The following is a 25,414-nucleotide window of genomic DNA, read 5'->3' on the forward strand; positions in this document are numbered from 1 at the left end:
ACCGCTCGGCAGAGAACATGCTCGCCGACTTGAACACGGTCCGCAAGTTCAACTAGTACGGATTTTCTACAATTTTCTAAGTTTACATATAAAATCATAATAAAGTCCAACATATAAAGTTACACATGCATCTACATCGCAAAATGAGATAAGCTACTGATAAAACATAAGAGGATTAAGTTTGTTACCTCCAAAATCGAAGAGCAACACCAATGGAGGGGGAGAGAGCAAGAACAACAGCAAGCTGAAAAACAGAGACAGTGAGTTTGAATGGAATGGCTCGGGCTCGGGGAGGAAGAAATGAGCTGAATTATAGGCCGGGATTATTAGTCCCGGTTAGGGGTCCAAACCGGGACTAAAGATTAATCTTTATTCCCGGGGCATCACCCAAACCGGGACTAAAAGCTTTAGTCCCAGCTGGTATTACCAGCCGGGACTAAAGGTTTACCTTTAGTCCCGGTTGGTAATACCAGCCGGGACTAAAGGCCCCTGCCCCGCGGACGACCGTTGGGCAGGGACCTTTAGTCCCGGGGGCAAAAAAATGCCGAGGCTAATGTCAAATTGGGACATCGTTCTAAAGTCTGTTCTCTAGTAGTGTTAGAGGGAAAGAAATTTGAGGGTGTGCTAGAGTTTGCAAGTCATGCATTCAGTCTGCGATGCTTCTTGGAGTGTTTACAGTCTGGTGGAGTTTCTGATAATGCTGGTGAAGCAAAAACTCCAAGAAGCTCTGGTCATGGTATTGACAATGCTGCTGACCATTTGGCCAAGGTAAACGTTGAGGGTATTTCTGACAATAACCATAATGAACTTTCCGAGCATGACCACTGTGCAGGTGATTTAGATAATAGTGATGGCCTGATGGGAATATACTATCACCAGCTGTGGCTATATCGGAAAGTGCAGAAAGCATGGTAAAAAATGACGAGAATGATTTTACCATGCAGCTAGATGTTTCACAGAATCTCGAGTTTTGAAGAACAAAAGGAAGTACAAAGTTGATATTCTTCATGTGAGAGCTTAGCCTCACTTGCCCTGGCTACATTGGAATGGCTGTTCCTTCAGAACTATGACGTTATTGTGTCGATTGTTCCTCTTCCTTTGTCAGTTCTTCAAGGTCCAATTCATTTTGGACCACCCTCTTATTCCACCATCACTACCGGACTCCCGGCCTTTGCCGAGAGCCCGAAGCTCTCGGCAAAGACGAGTTGACGCTCGGCAAACAATTTGCCGAGAGCAGCTCTCGGCAAAGAACCGTCGGCAAACCATCTACCGGCAAAGGATTCTTTGCCGAGAGCCCCTCTCGGCAAAATATTTACCGAGAGTAATGTCAAGGCTCTCGGCAAACTCTAGCTCTCGGCAAACTGGCGCGCCCTAGTAACGACCAAACGACCGCTAACGGTGCGACAGCTTCTTTACCGAGAGCGACCGTCGGCAAAGAACTTCTTTGCCGAGAGCGACCGTCGGCAAAGAATTGTTAAAAAAAAGATTTGCGGCAGATGTGGTGTTAAAAAAAATATAGGTTTGCCGAGAGCCGACCACCAAGCTCTCGGCAAAGAGGCAGATTTGCCGAGAGCCCTACTCTCGGCAAAGAGTCCAGAGAGCATTTTTTATTTTTGAGAGCATTTTTTTAATTTTTGTTTATATTTCCAGCTTCAACAACACATATTTCACAAATATAACACATCATCCACATCACATATATCACAAATATGTCATCCACATCATATGTCTCACATTATAATCCATCTAAACATCTCAAATCCAACGACACATGTCCATCTCAAAGTGCTAAGTTCATCTCACACAAGTTCATGTCACAAAGTGCTAATACATGATGAAGAACAACAGGCTCACCCCCAAGGCTCCCACCCTCCCGACGGCGGCTGCTGCTACGGCGGAAGGTGTGGATACGGCTGATACCCTGACCCTCCCGATGGCTGCTGATGCGGCGGAAGTTGTGGATACGGTTGGTGCCACGACCCTCCCGACGACGGCTGCTCAGGCACATCATTCGAACCCGCCGATTGATTCTGCACAAAGGAGAAGAAAAATTAGTAATTATAGTAATACTAAGGCATATAATTGTAATCTAAGCGTAGACAAGTCAAAATTTGCAGAACTAGGTATAAAATTGTAATCTAAGCCTAGGCACATCAAAATTTCGGCAGCACCTCCCCTGCACGGTGGGGTTTCCAAAACCTGCAAGAAAACCAACGGCACGATGGCCGCCCACCACATATCAACGGCACGATGGCCGGCACACATATATATCAACGGCACGAAGGCCTCCCATCACATCAACGGCACGATGGCCAACATGTACAGTAAAAGCTTTTGTTAGAGAAGTTAAACTCACGGATGAGTAAGGTGGGTATGGGTAAGGCGGTGGAGGAGCGAACAGCTCTAGTGGCGCTGGACGACCCATCGTGATGCCAAGACTTGCCACGTACTGAGCCAAGGCATCAAACCTCGCCCGCTCGGCCTCCCACCTCTGTCGCTCGGCCTCCCGCTCCCTCTGTCGCTCTTCCTCCACCCTAGCCTTATGCTCCTCGAGCGCATGCACCTGAGCCTATAATTTTTCACCGCATTGTTACAAGCAATTTTGAGGAATGTAAAACCAATGAACGACGAATAAAATAGAAATAACCTGTAGTGCTGCCACACGATGCGTCGAAGTGTCCTGCCTTGGGCGTATGGGCACGCTACCGCTCGTGCTGCTTGTCCGGACCTGTGAGAGAGTGGGAGTGGTGTGCGGGTCGAGTGTGCTATTGCCGATGAGGTACCGCCCATGCTTCTTGCCTCCTCCCACCCTCATGATGATGTCGCCGTCAATGTCCACGGTGTGCGGATCCTAGTCTGCCCCATGGACTCCCCTTGCCGCCTCGGTGTACTGACTGATGTGCTCGGGGATGCTCTCGTTGGTGAACGACTCTGCTGGGTCGTCCGGGTTCCAGTTGATGTTGTCTGTCGCCTTGCCCTTGTGGGCCAGAACCCATGACTTGAGCTCTCCGCATGGCTGGTTTTGATGTGCAGCCGACTATGAGAAAAACAACAAGACGATTATAAATCATGCAGGAATAAACGTCTGAAAGAATAAATGAAGCTACACCAAGTCACGTACCCATCTGCCCCGAATTTGTGGATGTTAAGGTTGCCCTGGTGGTGTGATACACCTGGCATCAACAAACGTCATTCCCGGAGGATGGTGTGGTTATCCGCCCAATTGCCACTCACCCACCTGTCGACCATCATCTGCCAGGCCCGCGTTTTATTGGCGCACCAGCCAGGAGGCACCTATACGACATCAAGTACATTGACAGATATAAGAACAATTCAAGCCTACCCAATCTCAGAAGAAATCAATATTGATGTTGTATATTTACCTTCAGGTACTACTCTTTGGTCAGATGCATTAATCTTGCATCTTCTTTCTTTACCTTCCGATGCTCGTAGACGGCACAGTAATCGATGATGGCCTGGAGCCACGCCTCGTAATGCATGTCTGAGATGCGACCTCTAAAAGATTTGGCCGCCACCTTGGCCGCCCTCGCCTCATAGCCCTCGGCGCATTTGAAGAAGTCCTGCATATAGAAAAGATGTATCAATACACTGGTTCAAGAAACTCTAGCGAATGCAATGTATTGAGCAAAGTAGTGGGAGGAAGACTTACCCAAAACTCACACATAACCCGCTCTGCCACGCTTTCGTACGTGCGGCCAGTCTCGTCCTCCGCATCAGGGGCGGCGACGTAGTGCTCGTACGTGTAGGCTGGCTCCAGAGCTTCGGCGAAGCGAACCAAGCGTGGGAAGTGTTCCCTGCAGAGAAGACCCAGGATGACATTGGGCAACCTTTTGTGAGCACCTGGGACCACGATCTTCCAAGACCTGCGTAAGTGATTAAGAAAAAACTGTTAGTTTTCATTGTGATTCTATCATATGTAGGAGCGAAAAAATGTAAAAGTTACGTACTTTTGCCCAACGGGTCGCAGACTCCTCTGTCATGAATAGCCGTTGGATCCTCGGTATGAATGGAAGGAACCGTAGGATTTTCACGGGGTACAGACTCTGCCTCTTCTCACCATCACCAGAGTCTACCTCTAGATACCTAGAGGATTTACACTTTGGACAGTGCTTTGCATCCGCGTGTGCTTTTCTAAAGAGGACGCAGCCCTTCGGACAAGCATGTATCTGCTCATACGGCATCTTAAGTGCACGAAGGACCTTCTGCGGTTCGTACATGTTCTGTGGCAGAAGGTGACCGGCCGGAAGGATGGAGCCAATAACTGTCAACATTTCATCAAAGTTCTCTCGACTGAGGTTGAACTGGGACTTTAAGGCCATTAAGCGTGAAATGCCATCAAGCTTTGAAATCTGTGTGTGGCCATGAAGGGGTTTCCCTGCCGCAGACAACATGTCGTAATACGCCTTTGCGCTTGCCTCTGGCTCCTCCTCCTCCTGCTGCCTACGTCCGTCAGCGAAGTGTGCTTTGTGAAAGTCATCTAACCAAGCTGCTACCCCGGCATCAGCATTGTAATCCTCGACACGTGGTCTCACCACCTCCTCTCTCACACGATCGGCTTCACCGTGGTGGGTCCACTGGGTATAGTTTTTCGTAAATCCATGCCTAGCCAGATGTGAAGTCATCACCTCCTTTGTCTGCCTCTTTCTGTTCTTACAGTTGATGCAGGGACAAAAAATGGCACGCGCTCCGGGAACCTGGTCAAATACTTGCTTGATGAAAGCCTCGGTCTTGTCGACCCATTCTCTGGTAATCTCACGGGCGCTCTGGCGGCCCGAGTACATCCACTCACGGTCATCCATCCTCTAACATATATATCACCAAGTAATAAATATAACCATGGACTTGCATCTACACGTCGTTCCTACCATCTAATAGGTAAGGATAGGTCCTAATCCCACCCGATGATGCGTAGATGGTGTTCGTTCCCATGGTCTGGTCCTATCCAAAACAGAATTTCGGCAGCACCTCCCCGCTGTTCTCCAAATACACGTCCCAACAGGGAGATTGTGTATCCAGAGAACAACAGGAAGGTACTGTCGAAACTCTGTCTCAGATCGGAGTAGACCATGGAAACTAACACCATCTGCGCATCCTCGGGTTGTCCAAAAAACGTGGACAATTCGAAACAGATACGGTTATTGATATGCAAAGATCTGCATATTTCTAACCGTATCTCTTTCGAACGGGAGACACCTAACTGGGTTACGTGGAGATACATGACCAGGACAAAGAAAGAGTGGTTATACCTTAGGTGGCGGTGAAGTCAGGCTAGCGGGGCCATGGCGGGTCGGTGCAGTGGCGAGGCGACGCGGTGCGGGCAGACCTGGGGACACCGGGGTACTCCGACTCGGCTCCTGCAAAAAGAAAGAAGCAAAATAACGTCAACTCAAAAATTCGGCAGCATCTCCCCTGAACGGTGAGGTTTCCAAACCTGAAAGAAAACCACGACACGATGGCCAACAACCACATATATATCAAGGAACCACATGCAGCTTAATTATCAACTACTACTACTCTAACTACTACAACAACTACTACACTAACTACTACTACCACTACTAATATGTTATTTTTTCATTTGTTTCTAAATCTGAATTTTGCTCTCGTACACATAAAAAAAAAGGAAGGAATAATGAACTTCATATGTTAGGATCACAAATTTAGTGAGAAATGAAGCTTCTCTAGAACTGGATTTGCTGATATAGACTGAGGTGCCCTGGATTTGCTGATGCCCAAAATATAAACGCAATTAGACAGCTGTGCTGGTATAGACTGCTGTACTGATAGTTATTTAAATTTAATTGCATTTTATATACATAGCATAAAGCTTAATACTGCTGATTATGTTGACACAAGCAGTCTATATCAGCACAGTCTGATTATACTACTGCTACTATATAAACCAAAGGCGTGATCGATCCATGCCCTTAAGATTATATTTTTCATATATTTCTTATATGGTGTCGGATAGCTCATTTTTCTTATTCCTGCGAAAGCACAAGTACACTTGCCGTTCCTCTGGAAAGTAATGTATTTTTGCTGCTTCCCTTGTTCCAAGCGATGAGAGAGGAGATGATTCCTCTGAAATGACTTTTCCCTACGTTTCCTACGTTCTTCCTTCAATCCAAATAAGGCCTAATTTTAAGGGCGTGCATACATGCTATTATCTGTATTCCAAATTGTAAGTCGATTTGTCATTTATATAGATTTTTACAACGTTTCTAAATATCGTGTATACTGATGTATAAGAAAAGTTACCTAGAAAATCTAAAACGACATACGATTTAGAGCCACAACCGATAGATCAGATGCTCCGTACGTCTCTTTAATTACGTGGTAAGTAAAACCAAAGATAGACCCTATCGTAATTCACCTTCACTTGAGAGCAGAAATGTACCAGATTAGCTGACGTACAAAACACTATGGCCTATTTGGTATCCATTTGCATCCTTAGTTATAACCACGTCTGGTACCTAGTTTACTGAAACGGAGTCATAAGCTAGCCCATGCCATTGTAATTTTTTTTCGCTTCAATTCTAGTCATAAGCCACGTCTGCTATAGTGGATAGAGCTGAACTTGAAAAAAACGTCGCGAGCAATAATCTATACCTACCTAATAAGTAATAATAAGGAGGCAAATTTTCTGCCTCTTTTTTAGTCTTGGCTTTTTTTCTGGCCCATTCTAACGTCACCTAACTGTCCGGTTCGCGGCCCTCTAGCCGATTCTGGCCCATTCTGGCTAAGTTTCATGTTACTAGAATCAGTTAGACTCGAAACAAGCAGATTAAGCTGCATGCACCATAAACCTTTCCGTGCACTGAAATCCATCCTAGTATTTCATTTGCACTATCAACTGAACATTTTTATTCTCCTGATGGCTCCTGGAACTAAAATCATAAATTATTATGCCTCAGTGCAGATTTCTGTGTTTGAGTAGGGGTCAGCAAATATGGATTAAGATTTAAGAGTGAATGTTGTGACAAGGCTGACTATTCAGATAGCTCCTGAATTTCAGAAATGTAAATCTTGAGCACGAAAGATGTTGTGACAAGGCTGCAATCTTTTGTCTACAAAGAGTTCTTATGTGGGTACCACATATATATCAAGGAACCACATGCACCTTAATTATCAACTACTACTACTCTAACTACTACAACTACTACTACACTAACTACTACTACCACTACTAATACCACTACTACAACTACTAACTACTAACTACTAACTACTACTAATACCACCAAGAAACGATCAGCAGACGGAATGAGAGGGTAGGGTTGCTGACCGGAACCAGCAGGAGGAGGGGATTTGACCTGTGGCTACCTCAACTTGGTTTTTGCCACCCGGGGACGTGTAGCTTGGACGAATCAGCAGAGATTTCAGGCGAAGATGCTGCGGAACCAAGAAACGATATCATCAGACGGCGAAGGAGACGCGAGACTGAGGAGAGGGTGCAAACTGCAAACTGACCAGAGGAGGAAGACGGAGCAAGGGCACAAGGACTGGATGGGCGGCCACCTCACCTGATGACCTGACGTCCTGACCGGGCGACCGGCGGCAGCTTGGGCTGCGATCTCGCTGCAAGGAAACCCCTGTGGGGCGTAGTGGGGTGGGGAAAAAAGGTAAAGGAAGACGACCGTTATTCATTAGACACCGATAGGTGGGCCCATGTTTTGTGGCCCCGCACGTCATGCAACGAAAGAAGGGTGGCAAACCACAAATCGCTGTATCATTAGGTGGTCAGCTCATCTCAGTCCGTTTAGTGATTTCGAAGACCCCTGATGCCCACCTAGTGATTTCAACCCACGGTTGAAGCTTTTTTTTTCTTCGCGACACCTATATTTATATCACGTTTAAATACATGTGAGACTGTCTAAGAAAAATCAAAACATTTCTACCAAACAAAGCGTGGACACTACACTTCATCAAACATCCGGTTAGGTCAAGCCGAGAAAAGGTGTCGGATCAAAATATTTGCCCAAACCTGATCTAGCACACTAGCGGGCCGGATCAGGATATTTCTCGGTTTTTACACTTAGCTCATGTCGTGGATTGAGAATCATGATTTGAATATGACCCAACGCACTATCAGATCGTGTTTTTTTAGGCGCGTCAGGTTGGGTCGGGTGGCCTATGATTAGGTCCACTCTAGAGGAACTTCCTGGTATATATATGACAACAATCAGACTAGGAATTGAACCAGGGCAGGAGGTCTCCACGATAGGAGGCGCTACCACCACACTGTGAGCATGTTCCCGGTTGAAGCTTCACCATTCGAATTCATTTCAAACCTTTTTCATAAAATTATTCTGAAACATTTTTCATAAATTATTTCGAATTTCTTAAGAATATGTAGCAGTAGCGTCGATGAAGAAAAGTCAACGTAACTACACACTAGTCTAATCAATCCTGCAAATTTTACTGGAACAATAACTCTCAGTACTATGATAAAATCTCACTAAACCATCTTTGCTGAAACAGAAGCACCAGTCCTTTAACAAGAGTTTGCATGGTTTTTGAGCTTTAATTTAGAAGTATCGCATGTGAGGTTTCTTCATTCACAACTAATCATTTGTGATAAGTTTATATCAGGTAAACCTCGTGCCTCACTCTGTTTCATTTTAATCGGATTTCTCACACAAGGGCACAAGGCCAAGTGTGAAAATATTTTAGAACAGAAAAATTCAGCTAGACAATAAGACATGGGCACAAGTCAACACAATTTATTAATGTAGATAGCAAGACCCTACTCGGCAATTCATCAGCAAGATTGAAGACATTTCTAGCATCCACAACACTGCTCAGATTAAGCACATCATCAACAGCACACTCTCTTCAAGGCTAAATATACAACCAGGCAAGGAATCAACAAGGTTGTAGTAGTTGCTCAAAAGAAGGTTGGTCCCGAGACTAAACTAGCCTCCTAGATTTTGATGTTGAAATATTTGAAAAGGCTGTGTTGATGAAACTCATGCTGCATGGGAAATTAAAAACCAGGAAATTTTGGACGTGGACATGGTGAGCATGGCTGCAGAATATATGCCTTGATCACCTTCTCTAATTGCTATAATTTTGTTGAGACCACAGCTTATCTAAATCATGATATTTGGTTGTTTGCAGCAAGTAGCAATGGATGAAAGACAAGATCTACAAGCTGTAACTGGAAATGACAAAAAGGAGTGAGGAAGAGTACTAACTCGGTGCCCTTCTGGCGGAGGATGCAGAACTGCTTGGGGGAGAGGACGGCGCGCCACTCCTCCTCGCTCCTCTACTTGCGGGGGCGGGACGAATGACGTCGTTGGCGTGCGGGGGCGAGACGCCGGCGGCTGTGCGTGGCGGGGCTGGGGCGGGCCGCCGGCCGCCGCCGGCGCGCGCGGGCGGACGTGGCGGGATGGGGCGGGCTGGCCGGGCTACGGCGGCGGCGAGGCTCGGGCGGAGCGGCGGCGGCAGCGCGCGCGGACGGGCGTGGCGGGCTGCGGCGGCGGCGGGGCTGCGGCCGAAACGGTTCACCTTGCGCGGCTTGCGGGGCTGCGCCGAAACGTTTAAGTGGTGAACCCACTTTGCCGAGAGCCAGATCTGGGAGGCTCTCGGCAAACCTTCCCCCTTTGCCGAGAGCCCCCAGATCCGGCTCTCGGTAAAGTTTTTTTTTTTCAAATTTCATTCGATTTTTTTAACTAGCTAACTGCACAAAAAAATATAAAAAATAAAAATTATTATTTGCCGAGAGTAGCTCTCGGCAAACCATTGATCCAGGCCAGGTAAAAAAAAGAAATCTGCGCCGAGAGCGGGCCTAGTTGCTCTCGGCAAAGAGCCTTTGCCGAGAGCAATCCCCTGAAGCTCTCGGCAAATAATATCCAAAAAAAAATTAATAAACAGCAAACGGCTCCGGAAAAATACGAAATTTTGTCGTGTTACAACTTATGCTCTCTAATGGCTATACAAAAAGTTTGGAACTCCAAAACTAATTTGACCGTGACATTGTTTGAAAATCCTAATGACTCCTTCTCAACTTTATGAAACTTATTCGGAGATGTCTCAGATTGTAAGAATCATACGCAACCACTTTTTTCAATTTTTTACCACAGCCTCCAAGTGTGATACCATGACTTCATTGCAAATATCACAATTTTCCGACTTCGTTTCCTTTTTTAAGAATTTTTAAATCGTTGGGCGACATATGTTCGTGGTCTTCGATTCGTAAAATGAAAGGTGAAAAAAACGTCAACAAGATGTTATTTGCCCTCAATAATGCATAAATAGCATGAATATCATTTTCTACTTAATTTTTTCCCGTGTTTAAATCAATCGCTGTTCAAATTTTAATCGATTAAAAAACTCCTTGAAATGCAATTAATTAATTATATATAGCAAATAATTACAAAAATACACAAAATTTTAATATTGAGTACAACCTGTAATATGTCTATAGAGAAAAAAGTTTGGAGCATATGAAAGAAAAAATAATTTAATTGGAGAGAGTTAGGAGAAGAGAAACACATGCACATGAAATATAGAAACCACATTTGCTGAGAGCCTGGGAGGGGCTCTCGGCAAATATTTGCCGAGAGCAGTAACGGAGGGGCTCTCGGCAAAGCGGTGACGCCGTCAGGGCAAGTCACGGCTATGGGCCCGCGGCAATGTTTTGCCAAGAGCCTGATTTTGCCGAGAGCGCGGCCTACGGCAAAGGACCGTTTTGCCGACGGGCATTTTTTGCCGAGCGCGGCTCTCGGCAAAACGGCCCGCTTCGCCGAGAGCTGTTGCTTGCCGAGAGGCAGGCCCACGGCGATCCTGTCACTTGCCGACGGCCGGTGTTTGCCGAGAGCCGCTCTCGGCAAACGTTTTCTTTGCCGAGAGCCCGCGTTTTTGCTCTCGGCAAAAATCTAGGATTTCGGCAAAGGACGTTTTTCCGGTAGTGCATGACACCTTGGATGAAGCTAGTACTGTACACAGCATGACATTGTGGGCCAGTATCTGCTGTATTCATGAAAGGACTATGTTTTAGACTGCTGCCTGAACCATTAGCTGGTTGTGAGATGGCACTGATATGGTCTTGGGATGGCTCTGTGGTGGGTGGATTAGGGGGAAAGTTTGAAGGGAACTTAGTTAAGGCCTGAAGGGCAACTTATTGTTACACTGCTTGAATTCGATACTTAAACAATAACGCATGAGGAAACCTTGTCACTGGATATCCCTTTACCCCCTAAAAAATGATGATCAGTCAATTGAATCTGTGTTGACTCAAACTAATTTGCCAAAGGAACAGATCATAGATTTGACTCCTGTATTGAAAGACCTATCTAGTAAACTTGAGATGAGTACACTTGGCTACCTCCGTCTACTAAGACTTCACAGGATAGATGAACCAGATAAGTTTGACCCAGAAAATGTAAGCTACCAGTGGGTTCCTCTGAGCTTGGAGTTCGGGATTCCCATATTGAGTCCAAAGTTGTGCCAGAAGATTTGTGAAAGGGTGGTTGCATCCCATGCTTCAGAAAGATGATCTCTATGAGCATTGAGCATTGTGATGTGATGCAAAAGGTAAGAAGACAGCTGAGAGAACATTGCGGTGAATCTCAAGCAACTGGTGCAATAGCCAAGTTATTTAACAAGCATGGAAGCTGAAGGGACTCGACATGTGTCTTAATCAGTAGTATTAGTGGCAGATAAATTCTGATTTTATCTGTATGTTTTAAGGTTTCATGCAATAAATTCTGATTTGATTATTATTCAATGGTGACATATGTTCTAAATTCCTTAAGGTCGTATGCACTTGGTCCTGACTCCTGAGCATAGTGAGGCTACCCGCAACCACCAGACCTAGCTATGAAGATCAATCATCCGTACATGATGTAAAACCAGATCCAGAGGAAACAGACAGTACATTACGTCAAATGTATTTTTTATTCTTAGCCAGAAGAACTGGCTTTGCATCTTGTATTTTTTATTCCAACCTCTGCAAGCATGGTCTTCGCCAATAATTACTCTACTGTTTTTACTTGTGTGTGAAATTATTACTCTACTGTTTTCACTTGTGTGTGAGATCTCTTCTGCGTGCCCCTTCTTCAAGGATTGCTTGTCTCATTCAGTTTGGAGGCTTAGGAAAAGGCAGTAGACTATTTTTTTGGCCGTGCAAAAATTCTGTAGTAGCTTTGGTATCCCAGGTTCGTGGGAGCAGACAAAGTATTGTTAGTTCCGGCTGTTTTTTTTTATTTCAAATTCAAAAATGGAATGGAATACATTTTTACCGTGAAGAAGCATGCACATATACCTGTACTGTACGGTAGAATTGCAAGAATCTTAAAGCAGCGTGTGTATATAATAACGTGCAATGGTCGTATCCAGGAAGAAAATGTGAACTTGCCGTGCAAAATTTTTTCCACACGTCCAACCATAGGGATACCAACAGATTCTACTGGGCAACAAAAATTATTAACAGTCACAAAGACTGAAGAGTACTTAAGTCACACCAGAGCAATTCGAACTTGCCGTGCAAAAAGATTCTACTGGCAACAAAAGTTATTAACAGGTTCTCTCAAAGACAAAAATTATTAGCAGTCACAAAGACTGAAGAGTACTTGAGTCACACCAGAGCAGCTTGGTCTGGGGACGTAGAGACTGAACACTCACAAGTCACAAACACTGAAGAGTACTTAACTCACATCTCAGAGCAACTTGAGCTTGGTCTTGGGGACGTAGCTACAGACTGAATACTCAAACACTGAAGAGTACTTAACTCACATCTCGAGTAGGTTGAGACTGATCTGGGGACGTAAAAGGATAGAAACAGCAGGTAGGAGCTGGGCATAAGCGTCGTATCCCACGAGCGCGCGGAACCTGTGGAATCCATCGGCTCCCCCAAGCACGCGCTTGCTGATCTTCTTCCATATCTTGAACAAACGCTCATACCCATCATCAACTTGTGCAGGGATCCTATCCACGACACGGGGTGAGTACATGAACATCCGATACAGGCAAGCCCTCCACCTTGGAAAGCGCCATGTCTCCGGCAGAACTATGATAGCTCTGAAGAGCGCCGCATCTACCTCATCATTATTACCTTGAGCCTTGCACTCATGGTAGCGACTCAGCACATGGTAGATACTGTGTCAGTTTTACTCAAGAGTGCATTTGCCAATTACGAGAAGATCGTGGACTCTATTGATTGGCAGAGCCATGAGGTAAAATTTGTATTTGACCCAAATTATAACGAAAAAGGAGTTTCCTCTTACCTAAAAAATCTAATTCTGTAGTACTATTTTCACTTTATTTATCTCCAAGAAACAATGATATGGGTGTGTGAAGATATTACTAGCAGTATTTACCACAAGCAGGATGTTGGATTTACTAGGAGTATTTAACACAAGCAGGATGGGACAACAAAAGGGGAGGTAGAGTATCAGATTTTGATCCAGCGACACACATCCACGAACAACAGGTTTGTTGTGAAAGGGGTAGAATAGGAATTTATTACTTTAATCAACCATAGCCAATCACCATAATCCAGAGACCCAAACATGATTGTTATCCATCATCCTGATTATAATAATCCCATGCATAATCCATATTATAATAATCTAGTTGTCATCTAAACATACCCATAGAGGAGAAGGTAGTGAGGAGAAGAGAGACTAGGATTTGGGTGCAAGCTAATATGGGTAGAAGTGAGTCCAGTTGCCTTCATACCATTGGGCACTTATGTAGGTGATGGTCATTTACAAAAGGCCCCTTGGTGGGTTTAAATTTTACATGGCACTACTCTATGAACTATTTGGGCCTCTTCTTAGGAAGGCCTGACCCATATACCTAATGGGCTCCCCCAACAGTGTCCTCTTAGCTACTAGGTTATGACCGGTACTACTTGACCTAGTAAATGCTAATACTAAAAGAGGCACAAATACAACTTGAACCCTGGTCATGAGGATCGCCCTTTGCATAAGACATCACAAAATGCGGGGAATGCCTCAAAAAGTGGAGTGCTACAAGTAACATGAGAATTGTAGATTAATTTGAGTCGAAGGAAAAAGTCTAATTTACCTCCCACAACTATTGCGGTCGTCCGATTTTGCTCCCTAAACTACAAAACCAGTTTTTTAACCCCCTCAACTTTTAAAACTGTTCGTGGACGCGGGTGGGAATGGTGGGATGCGTGGACGCCGGGGCCGCCAGAGCTTCCACCGACGACGACCCGCGAGGCGCTCGTGCAGAGGAGGCGTTTTTAACATAAAAGGTTGCCCCTTTCTTTCACGAGGTGGGGAGCGGGAGCTCGTCGGATTCTGGCCCGGCGACGAGGGTGGGTCGCCGGCTCGCCGCACGGGGGGTTCGAAGAAGCAAGCGGGGAAGAGAGTTTACGTCGGAGATGGGGTTGACACAGCCGTGCGGCGACGGACATCAAGAATCCTTCTTTGCAAATACGAGAGACGAGGGTGGGAATGGTGGGATGCGTGGACGCCGGGGCCGCCGGAGCTTCCACCGGCGCCCGTGCAGAGGAGGCGTTTTAACATAAAAGGTTGCCCCTTTCTTTCACGAGGCGGGGAGCGGGAGCTCGTCGGACTCTGGCCCGGTGGCGAGGGTGGGTCGCCGGCTCGCCGAACTGGGGTTTTCAAGAAGCAAGCCGGGAAGAGAGTTTACGTCGGAGATGGGGTTGACACAGCCGTGCGGCGACGGACATCATGAATCCTTCTTTGCAAATACGAGAGATGAGGGTGGGAATGGTGGGATGCGTGGCCGCCGGAGCTTCCACCGGCGACGACCCGCGAGGCGCTCATGCAGAGGAGGCGTTTTTAACATAAAAGGTTGCTCCTTTCTTTCACGAGGTGGGGAGCGGGAGCTCGTCGGACTCCGGCCCGGCGGCGAGGGTGGGTCGCCGGCTCGCCGCACTGGGGTTTTCAAGAAGCAAGCGGATGGTCTGTACCCGGTATCTGTGCGGACATCCATTCAAGTTGCAACCTTTGGTATTGGCTGAGTTCGCCTGGCAGCGCGCGGTGGCTCGCTGCCATCCCGGCTAATTGGTTCGGCTCCTCTTTAGCTCCAATACGCGAGCCCGGGCCGGCCCAACTTCCGCCGTCGCCGCCGCTACCCTAAGTATATACTGATCCAATCTTTTTCTAGCTTATTTTGTTTCCAGCGTTCCTACTTCTATAGTAATTTTTCTTATTTTAATCTCTGTGTACAGGAGATACAAAGCAGGCTAAAGAAATAGAGATGCAACTGCTGATCCAAACCAATTAATCGTAAGTCATCAATTTGACTCATTATTCCTTTTTCCTATTTTATTTGCTAATAGGAAATTGTTATGAACAATTTCATATCTATGCACAGGACCCTTACGCGGCAGTGGTGGTACTAGTGCTATGTCAAACTTTACCAATGATTCAACCATGCCTTCCTCGCTGTTCAAAGATGGATATGCTTCTGAAGCTTACATACAAGGAGGATTTACAGATCTTTTACTCGGAGTTCAAAAAGATGACCAATGCCCTCGTTCGATGAAAATATGTAATTCTTGTGTCTTGATTAAGATGCCACTTTGCAGTTTGCACTATAAAAAGTTGTCCACTGCTATCAGACTCTTTTTTGAGTACAGATGATATTGTGAATTTTTAGAACGAAGGTCCTAAATTTACCTACTAATCCTCTCCTGCCAGCTGTGATGCCTGGACTATATGACAGAAATTTGAAAAATGGGATATCTGGACTTCTAAAGGGACATACACTTTTCAGAATGTGCATATTACATCTTGAAGTATTACGGCTCAAAATCAAAATGACATACGTATTTCAGATCAATGTGCATATTACATCTATGGATGGCAACGGGCACATTTTTCGCGGGTACACGGTATGGAAACCCGCACCCATGCCCGTTACCCGTGACGGGCACAAAAGTGTGCCCGCACCCGCTACCCGCGGGCACACCCGCTAGCCCGCCAATATCAATTTTTAGAAAAGAATAAATATTTTTTAACTAGCAAAAATGCACACGAGTTCTATAAATTTAATTAATTAGTATGAACCATATGTTGATAGTTGAGATTTTCAAAGACAATTAGCTAGATTTGATTCTATACACACTGAGGACACAACACGTCAACACCCACATGTCAGGGCTCTGGAGCGGGTTCGCGGGTCTAGCAGGCACGGGTACGAGTTTTTTTGTGCCCGCCAAATTTTACCCATCGGGTTCAATTACAAACCCTCGCCCACACCCGCGGGTACAACTCCACACCCATACCCTCTCCTTAGCTGGTTTGTGCCCACGGGCACGTGGGTAATATGTGCCCGTTGCCATCCTTAATTACATCTTGAAGTATCTGTACCACTAACTCTTGCAAAGCAAGCTCAAAGGCAAAAAAAAGCTGCACAGTTTGTTTTTCCAAACGGAAATACTTGGATCCGAGCACCCGACCCGCTTCTTCTTCTGGACGGACGTGGCTGCGCTCCTCCACTCGCTCGCCTCGCTTTATCCTCATCCGCTCGCGCTCCTCCACTCGTTCGCGTCATCCTCATCCACTTGCCCCACGGGAGCGCTGCCCGCTCCATACGGAGACACTCGCCGCCGCTCCCTCTTGAGCCGCTCGCGTCGGCGCCCCACGCCGAGACGTGCGCCCCCCGCCTGAGCCTCGCGCCCCCGCTCGTAGTAGCAATGAGCGGCTCGCCGGCGCACCCCTCCCAAGCTGCTCGCGTGGCGCTGCCCCCACCCGAACCGCTCCTTCCCCGACGACCCAGTGTCCTCCGTGGCGGCTCCTTCCCGCACCCCGGTTCCCTCCTCCCCACCCCGGCGCCGCCCCTCCCCGACACCGGCGTCCTCTCACACAGGGAGCTCCTAACGCCCTTTGATCTGGCGGCCATGGCGCTCCCTGTGCAGGCTCTCTCTCTCCCCTCCTATATGTTGCAATTGTATCTTCTAGTTGTTTCATACTCTTCAGAGGTATGTTGCAGTTAAATCGTAAGGATGTTGCACAAGTAGATCTGGGGGATGTTTTTGCCCTTTGTTGCATTTGTTTCAAAGGTTTGTTGCAAGCACTGTTTCAAAATGTTTCACTTGTTTCCAAACGATGTTGCAATCGTTCTTATCTAGCATGTTTCATATGCTTCGCACAAATGTGGCAATAATACTTCCGAAATGTTTCAGTTGCTTCAATCTCATGTTGCAGTAGTTGTTCCATGTTATTGCAAGTGTGTTTTATTTCGAGTGTTGTTTCATATGCTTCATCCCAGTGTTGCAATAATATGTTCCAAAACGTTTCAGCTCCTTCAACCTATTGTTTGCAGCAGTTTGTTCAGTGTTGTTGCAATAATATGTTCATGATGTTTCAACTGCTTTAGCCTAACGTTGCAGCTGTTGTTCCTCGTTGTTGCAATAATATGGTCATGGTCTTTTAGCTGCTTCAGCCTAATGTTGCAGTAGCTATTTCCGTGTTGTTGCACGTGTTTTTATTCCTGCTTTCTATGTTGTTCAGCCGGGGGCGCGTGGTTCGCCGGGGCCTAGCGGTCGGAGGTGCTGGGGCCGGCGGACGCGGGGGTGCTGTGGCCATGGGGGCACTGGGCATGCAGCATGCTCGTCACGGGTGTGGGGTGGACGCGACAGGTGCGGGACGCAGGTGCTGGTAGCATGCTATGGCCAGTGAGCGCTCGAGCGCTGGGAACGGGAGCGCTGGGACAGGCGTGCGGTGCGAAACGGGAGCGCTAGGACGGTGCGGAACATAACCGTCCGATGGATCCGTATCCATCGGACGTCCGGGTGCTAGCGCCTCTGTTTTCCAAAGCAGCTTCACATCCATACATTGTACAATAATCAGACTAGTCACACTTCATGTTTCTTCCTTGCAATCTTATGGTAGACAGTCCTCTCTCTTCCTTCACTCCCTTTAGAAACCTGCAGGGAAGCCTAAAATCAGAGATATAGTTCGCTATTCACATCCTGCCTGCAATGTCCTTGTCATCCCAGTACCAAACAAAATATAATCCACAAATTTGGTCCAATATGCTCACCTTTCCTGGCCAAGCTTGCGGCATCGATCCTCTCCTCTCGGCTGACCTCGCGTCGGACGCAGCCTCCTCCATCAAGAGCTCCCCCCACCCCACCTCCGCGAGGCCGAGCTCCTCCGGCTTGCTGCTAGGAGGCCATGTGGTGGCCCGACGGCTCCTCCATCGTGGGGTCTTGGAAGTGCAGGAGCGGGAGGCGTTGCTGAGGGCGGCGCGGGAAGGTGTGGACGGAGCTGGGAGGTGCTGGTGTGTGGTGCAGAGCAATGGCAAAGCTAGAGCAAGGTAGAGGGGGTGCGTTTCTCTTATAGGTGTGAAAATTTGATCTAAAACCATGGTGAAAATTTGTTCCTAATAGTGGGGTTTCAAATTTCTGTGGGTGCATGGGCACCCACAAGCTACAACGTAGCTTCGCCCCTAGCGCAGAGGAGGTCGTTGGCGGATCGGAGGACTTGGGCGCGGAGAGAAGGTTGGAGGGCTTCGGGAGTTAGGGTGGATTAGCCGGCTCGGCCGAGCCAACTAGCCAGGTTAGAGCGTAATACGACCTCGATTGCAATTATGTCGTCATCTGTGTGGGCGTCCGCACGGTGCTGCGTACGCACCATCTCTACCCAATTTTTGGGAGAAGAGGCCATGGAAAAGCGGGCCGCACCTGCTGCGAGTGTCCTTTTGCAATTTTTTTATTTTAAACTTTTTAACACTTTTTTTTCCGAATCTAACTTGTTTGGCCGCGCCTAAATTCCTGGCGTGGTCAAATTGCATCAACTCGCTAACATGGCTGGCTTGCCACGCCATCGACGCTAGCGCAGCGCTGCCGTGCCAACCTGCCTGACGCAGCAGCGACGACTTACAGAGCCGCTCGTGGCTCCCTCCCTCCCTCTCTCTCTTCCTCATTTCTCTCTTCCTCCCCTACTTAGTTGGGCGCTCCGGTGGCCGCACTGGCGCCACTGGCCTCCTCCCGACCAGATCTGCCTCCGGAGCTAGTTGGTGGTCGCCCCCAAGCTTTGTCCCGCCCTAGGACAAGGCAAATCCCCTCTCATTTCCCGTTTTGTTGGTGGATTGAGGAGTTGGTTTGGTAGCTGGAGTTTCAAGCAAAATCTTTCTTTGGGAAGAAATGCAAAGTAATTTAGGTGATCGAATAATATAGGTGGATCGAATACGTTAGGAAGGTTGGGTTTAGTGGTTGCCCTCGAGTTGTATGTTCACATGTTCTTGCATTTGCTCTATGTTTAGGTTAGTCAAAAACTAAGTTAGTTGTTTAATGATGTAGTAAAGAGGAAATGTTTATTATATGTTTTTGGCTATAATTCCACTAGCTGTCCATATTAATTTTTTGTTTCGTGTAGATGCGTAGGCACAAGTGGCAAAAGAGTTGTGCATGGACATGTCATGTAAAGATGCACCGGTCCCTCTAGAATTACCCGTGCCTATGTGTGACTGTGGCAAACCAGCTGGGGTGGATCAATCTAGGCATGAGGATACTGCCGCGTCGGCCTACTATTGCTGCAACGATTACCGTGTAAGCGAGCTTGTTGTTATGTTGTTAATTTGCTTTTATTGTGTATTGTAATATTGGGAGCTATTGGGGGTGTTATTTTCAACTGTAGGATTGGGAGGCGTGTTATTTCTTCCGGTGGATTGATGGTCCTGACTAGGTTGGATGTACGTGCGAGCCATGTCGGTCGACGTTGCCCATGTGGGGTGCTAGCCAACTATGGCCTTTGTGCCTTCAGAGCTGGGCGTGGGACTTTGTTGTGGACACTTGGTTGACCATGATCTAGTTAGTCACGTTTACGTTGACTTTATAATTGTCTTTTATATCATTTTGCTTGCGACACTAATTTTATAATTTGTTTGCGCAGAGCACTTGAAAATGTGAGTGGGAGGAGTACTAGGGCCAAGAAGAGGTTGGGAGGCGGTTACAACATCTATATCCTCTTGTTTTTTTTTTTCATAAGGAATCGCAAGAAGTAGGCACGTGAGAGTGCTAAGATCATATGCAAAAGCAGGAAGCGTCATCCTAGATTTCAAGTGGATAGGAGAGCAGAGATATAGAAGAAGATTGACGCTCAGGAGGACGCAATGAAGAGAATGTATGATCTTGTTGGAGACCTTCCTAGGATGGAAGGTGAGTTTCTAAGTAATGAATTTTAGATTGTTGTTGTCTTGCATGCAGGTCTAGTGACCACGCCACACAGCTTAGGCTAGGGAAAAGGAAGGTGCATGAAGAAGCAGAGGGAGGTGGTCGTCGCAGCTCATTGAGGCCGTTGATGTTCCTTTGGTGCCCGCTGAGAATAATGCAGAGGCCGTTCGGGGTGATCCACAATGTGTGCCATTGCCTTGGGTGCTCGCCGTGAATCCAGTGCCCTTTTTCAGATGATTTATATATATACTCACTCAAGCAGCTGATCTTGCGGAGGCAGAGTACTTGAAAAGTAAGGCTATGCTTGGCGACTTTGACGATGAGTTGGTAGTCTCAAGCAGCTGATCGAGTTTGCAGCCACTGAATTGGACGCAGCCAAACAGTTCAACCAAAAGTGCGTCAAACTAGCTCCGGCCGGCCGCTTGGCTCATCCCGTGGCGTTGCGGGTGGAGGAAAGGAGATGAGGAAAAAAAAAATGAACAGCAGAGATAGGGGTGGAGGAAAGGAGATGAGGAAAGGCTGTTAGTGCTATGAAATCTCGAGCGCAGAAGATGACAAATGCTAAGCTCTCTGTTTTCCCTTTTTCTGAACTCTTGTACCTGTAACGCTTTCATTGATTCTTCAGTAGGGACCTCGGTCAAAAAACATAAGGCTGTCCTCTCCAAGAGATGGTGTGGTAAAGAAAGGGCGCTGTAAAAGTAAAAAAAAAAAAAGTCACTGTGGACGTGCCGTGCCCCTTTCGATGGTCGATGGAGCCATAGTTCGCACTCACAGGCACATGGCACGGCAGGCATCGTCAGTACTCCGTCCGTACAACACTAGTTGATGATCCGAGAAATACAATGTACAGTATGTGTCATGTAGCAGTTGTGCAGTAGAATCATGTTTCAGCTGGTCCTGAGTTCTCCAGTGGTCGACCCATCATTGACGTGGAGCTGATGAAGCGACTCATCACCGCTGGAGCAGACGACTCATCTTGCCTCTGCTTGTGAGATGAGCAACAGCAAATGAAAGTGATTTTTTTGTTTGCCAATGGTACGGGCCAGCTGCGGACTTGTTTATTTGTAATGGGACCCACACGGCTAAGTTGAGAGCAGAAGTCGGCTCATTTGGGACCTAAGTCAGTCTATCTTACGTTTTGACTAAATTTATATAAAAAAAAGAGCAAGCAATTTCGTTACAAATATTATGGAATATATTTTTGTAATTTATCTTTTTGTTTTGACTTTGTACAAGTTATTTTGTTTCCTTATAAATGTGTTGTATCGCATTTAAAGATTTTTTTTTATGTCGAAGATGTTTGTGAAATTTTCGACAAATTGGTAAGATAGAGATATTTGCCGTAGACAAAAGTAAAACGACTTACAATTTGCAAAAGGATATTAAATCACCTTGAAATTTATTTTAACATTCCTTGGTGCAAAGTTGTTCATTGATATCCTGCAGAGTGCCCTGAAACTGCTTGGCCATTTTGAGCCACGTACGCAAGCCATCATAGAAAACACCTGGCGTAGTGAACGAAGCCACCGATATGATGCATGCAGAGGCCACGCGCCCACTTGTCGATTCTCCAGCTAGATCAAGGCAAGCAGCGAAGCTCGAGGATAGATGGAGCAAAACCAGCTGGTTCAAGGCTTTCAAGCAATTTGGTTGGTTCGATCACAAAGCGGCTGGTGCATGCGGTGGTAATTCCCACGTCCCTAAATCCACGACAAACTCCTTCGCCGCCATCCATTGCTCAGCTTCTCTATGGTAATTAATACAGTACTTACTGTAAGTACAAAAGTGTCGGATGTACCCCGTACATGGACCTGAGTATGGATACAGACGGGCCGGTAAATTTAATCGCCCAAGACTTAATCAAATATTAAGTTGCTTTAATATGCGCACAAACATTTTTGCGGTTGTTTATCAGCTACGGTTGCCTGATATCGCTGCTCTATAAAAAACGAAAGAACAAATATATGTGAGCCCTATTTTAGTTTTAAATAAATGCTATTATATGAGACTGTTGGAAAAAGGACAGAATTTAAAGTTGCTATTTCTTTTATTAATTTGCTAGATTTAATAGTTTAGCAAGTAAATAACAATATGTAGTGATGTTCTTATGTTGCAATGGATATAGGTACGTAGTTAGTCGCGTCGTCTAAGTAAAAAATTCGAGCTATGGAGATAACACGGACGAAATAACAAAACTTCATTTCGGGTCCCTGATCGAGCTTACAAAACCACCTTGACTCGAATCATATCCACTATGGTTTTAGATGATGTGGCAGCGGTTTTGACCGGGTCAACACATAGCATGTCAAATACACACACGAGGAAAGGAAATAAAAATAATAATTATCTGGACTGGGCCCACATGTACGTACGAATGTCATCCTCTCTGTCTCTGCTCTGTCCCAAAACACAGGCGAAGCGAAGGCCGCGTGCGTCCCCGCGGCCACCACGTGCAGCCCAGCCATAGGGCACCACGCCGACATCACCGACAAGAACAACCTGCTCCCGTGCACACATAGGTTTTTAATGGTTGCAATAGGATTTTTGAGATGCCGGTAAGCTAGCACCTTGGTGATGAGCGATTGACAACACGGTGTGCGTGTGATGTATCTCTCGGCAGGTTGTGGTTGTAGGTGACAGATGGAGACAAGGTACATGCGGCGACGAGTGAAGAACGAGGATAGGATGCCGTTCCGAAGAACCGTGGAGGCGGAGAAGGGCGGATCGAGGCTTGCGTTCGAGGAACAGGCGATCGTGTGGTGTACGTCTACTGTACCTGGCTACACGGTGGGAGGACGTCGAGGGAGGTTTCCAGATTACGCCACAAAATCCGGGGTTCGCTGGTTGAGCCACAAAGCCATGCATCGTACCGGGACGCTCGTGCGGCGTGCGTTGGGCGAAGATGGAAATTCTGGCGATCGCGATACGATTTCGGATGGTCGTGCGGCGACATCGCGAGGATCACATCGCGGAGATGGAGGGATCGCGGACATCGCGGAATTTGCCATGGAGGACGTAATTGGAATTTACGCCCCTACGTTGGATTTATTTAGCGTAGGGGTTATGTGAAAATAGGTCGTGCCACCCTTTGGAGATATAAATATGTGGCACCTAGGGTTGAGAAGGTAGCGGGACGTTTTGAACTCTCGGCGAGTTACTATTCACGCGTGCCCCGGGGTTCCCTGGCTCAGTTTTCCTCTCTCCGGTCTAGCCTAGGGTTTGAATTCTAGTGAGAGGTTTTTGTTGATCTCTCCGATTAAGAGAGGGAGGATGTTCGGGCGGAGGCTAGATGCACTTTTGTAAGTTCAATTACTCAATTTAATCTTTCATCTATAATGATTGATCTTGTGCATCTCGATTGGTTCTTTACAATTCTCGTCAGCATCTGACATAGTCTGCTTGTTTTATTTTTATCTCAAGATCCGTAAGTCCGATTGACGTGATTCCAGTTGGGTTAGTTTCGTAATTTCATCTAGTTTAATCTGACAAATTTTTAGGTCGATCGGAGTTACAGATTTTCGTCCACATCAGGTTTAATAGGTACATAGAGTTCTGGCCAAATTTGAAAAACGTGATTTAATCAGGTTTTGTGTTTAGGGGAAGGGTTAGAAATTATTTTTGGCTTCCGCGACCATTCACCCCTCCTCTGGTCGCCCGTTTTGATCCTTCAATTTTTCATGGTAAAAAAACATTTTGTAGTTGCAGTGGGCGAAACATGTTTTACCTCTTGCAGTTAGGTTGTTGCCTTCTTTTTCATTTTAAAGTTTGGACCAAACATTAGCATGTTGATTGAGGCCCTTGTTCTGTTCTTTTTATTGTTGATGAAAATTTAGTTTCATTTTCTTGGTTTTGGTGGTTGTTTAGCTAGAATTGAAGAAATGTTGATATGCAATAATTCATGGGCTTAAATTGCATGCTTTTTTTTTTTGTCTCACCAAGCCACTATATATGAATATAATGATCAGTCAACAGAAACTTAGTAGGCTCGTGCAATCTGCATATATACCGGCGTATGAACTCAATGCTTCACCCAATTTGGTAAAGTAACTGACATATATTTTTTTCTGGTGTTGTTATGAATTGAACATTCAGCCACCAAGTAACTAGTTGCTAAATTTGTTGATAAAAGTTTGCCCTTTGTAATAGTGGTTTCTGCAACAAAAATAGTCAAATGATTTTCATTTGAAATATGGTAATGAACAAACTACCAATAGTTAGTAATCTCAGTTCTGTGTCAGTTTTTTTTCCTCTCGATCGGGCCATTCACCCATTTTTCATTAAGAGGATGTAAGCTGCTAATTAACAATTCTTCTTTATATTCTCTTTCTCAGGTTGGTGTTGTTGAGATGAAGGTTGTTGTGGGGGAGAACTGGTGGAATAGTTGTGCTTGCAGAAAGTTTTGGTCATTCTGTTTTTAAAGATTCACTTCAACGCATCTTTCAGTTTATCTTCAAGTAAATATTCTCTATGGTGATTAATAACATGTCTTAGCACATCAGTAATTTGAGTGTTCTGATTGAAGTATAATCCAATATATTTGCAGTGGTATATTTGAGATTACTGCTCAATGGACATCAAAATCCAAGGAATTATTGCTGTCATGTACTTCCCTGGAGAAGGTATAGCTTAGGTCAGTTACAGATTGTCAATTGTTTTTGGAATAACATTATACATCTGATCTTTTTGTGTGCAGAGTAGTTCTCTATCCTCAGATTCAGTTATAGGTCAGAGAAACACTAACGCATGGAAGATGTGGTCTTGACAGGAAAGCATCACTCTGTTTAGTATTTGATATTGCAGAGAAGGATGGGCCATGTTCGGTTGGTCAATCAGCAAGTAATCAGTTCTACATCCAATTCTTAACCTAGTAGGGAATCTGTTTGCCACCCTCCTGAATCCGCCACTGCTCGTGAAAAATGTTGCCAGCTTGCTGTAGTTATTATTATTTCTGTTTTGGAGCCTTAGTATACTTATAGTATAATCTTTCATGTTTCCTTCAGGCTTGATTGAGCATTGACTAGTTTATGCTCAGAGACTTTTTCTTGAAAACATGTTCAGAGACTATCACAAAGAAACACCCTCATCTTTCAGCTCATCCCCTCAGTTTATGTTTAATTTGAGATGGTCTTAGTTTGTTTAGCTAAAGCTTATTCCCTTGTTTATTGAGCAGTTCTGATGAATAGATCATGTGGAATCACAATTAGTGCACGGATTATTTTACTTCCTATGCAGTTTTTTAACAACAGTCAAGATGAAACTGCATATTTC

At 45.9% G+C, this 25,414-nt stretch overlaps 1 protein-coding gene, 1 long non-coding RNA gene and 1 pseudogene across 2 annotated transcripts; 2 read left to right on the top strand and 1 right to left on the bottom strand.

The window, feature by feature from the left end:
- The first annotated feature begins 541 nt into the window (after positions 1 to 541).
- On the top strand, positions 542 to 11,695 carry LOC136510220 (uncharacterized; annotated as a pseudogene).
- LOC136514184 (uncharacterized) lies at positions 2,519 to 4,820 on the bottom strand (the record flags this gene model as incomplete). The annotated part of the gene is made up of 3 exons (XM_066508176.1): positions 4,504 to 4,820; positions 2,648 to 2,765; positions 2,519 to 2,539 (listed from the first exon to the last, which is right to left on the bottom strand). Coding segments are annotated over exons 1-3 (456 nt in total), but the record flags the coding sequence as incomplete, so codon positions are not given.
- Positions 11,696 to 23,327: 11,632 nt separating the features above from the next.
- LOC136512262 (uncharacterized) lies at positions 23,328 to 24,819 on the top strand. The gene is made up of 3 exons (XR_010773018.1): positions 23,328 to 23,445; positions 24,478 to 24,600; positions 24,690 to 24,819. It is a non-coding gene; the product is annotated as an uncharacterized lncRNA (long non-coding RNA).
- The last annotated feature ends 595 nt before the right edge of the window (positions 24,820 to 25,414 follow it).

The sequence above is a fragment of the Miscanthus floridulus genome, chromosome 16, assembly GCF_019320115.1.
Source record: "Miscanthus floridulus cultivar M001 chromosome 16, ASM1932011v1, whole genome shotgun sequence".
NCBI classification, from domain to species: domain Eukaryota; kingdom Viridiplantae; phylum Streptophyta; class Magnoliopsida; order Poales; family Poaceae; genus Miscanthus; species Miscanthus floridulus.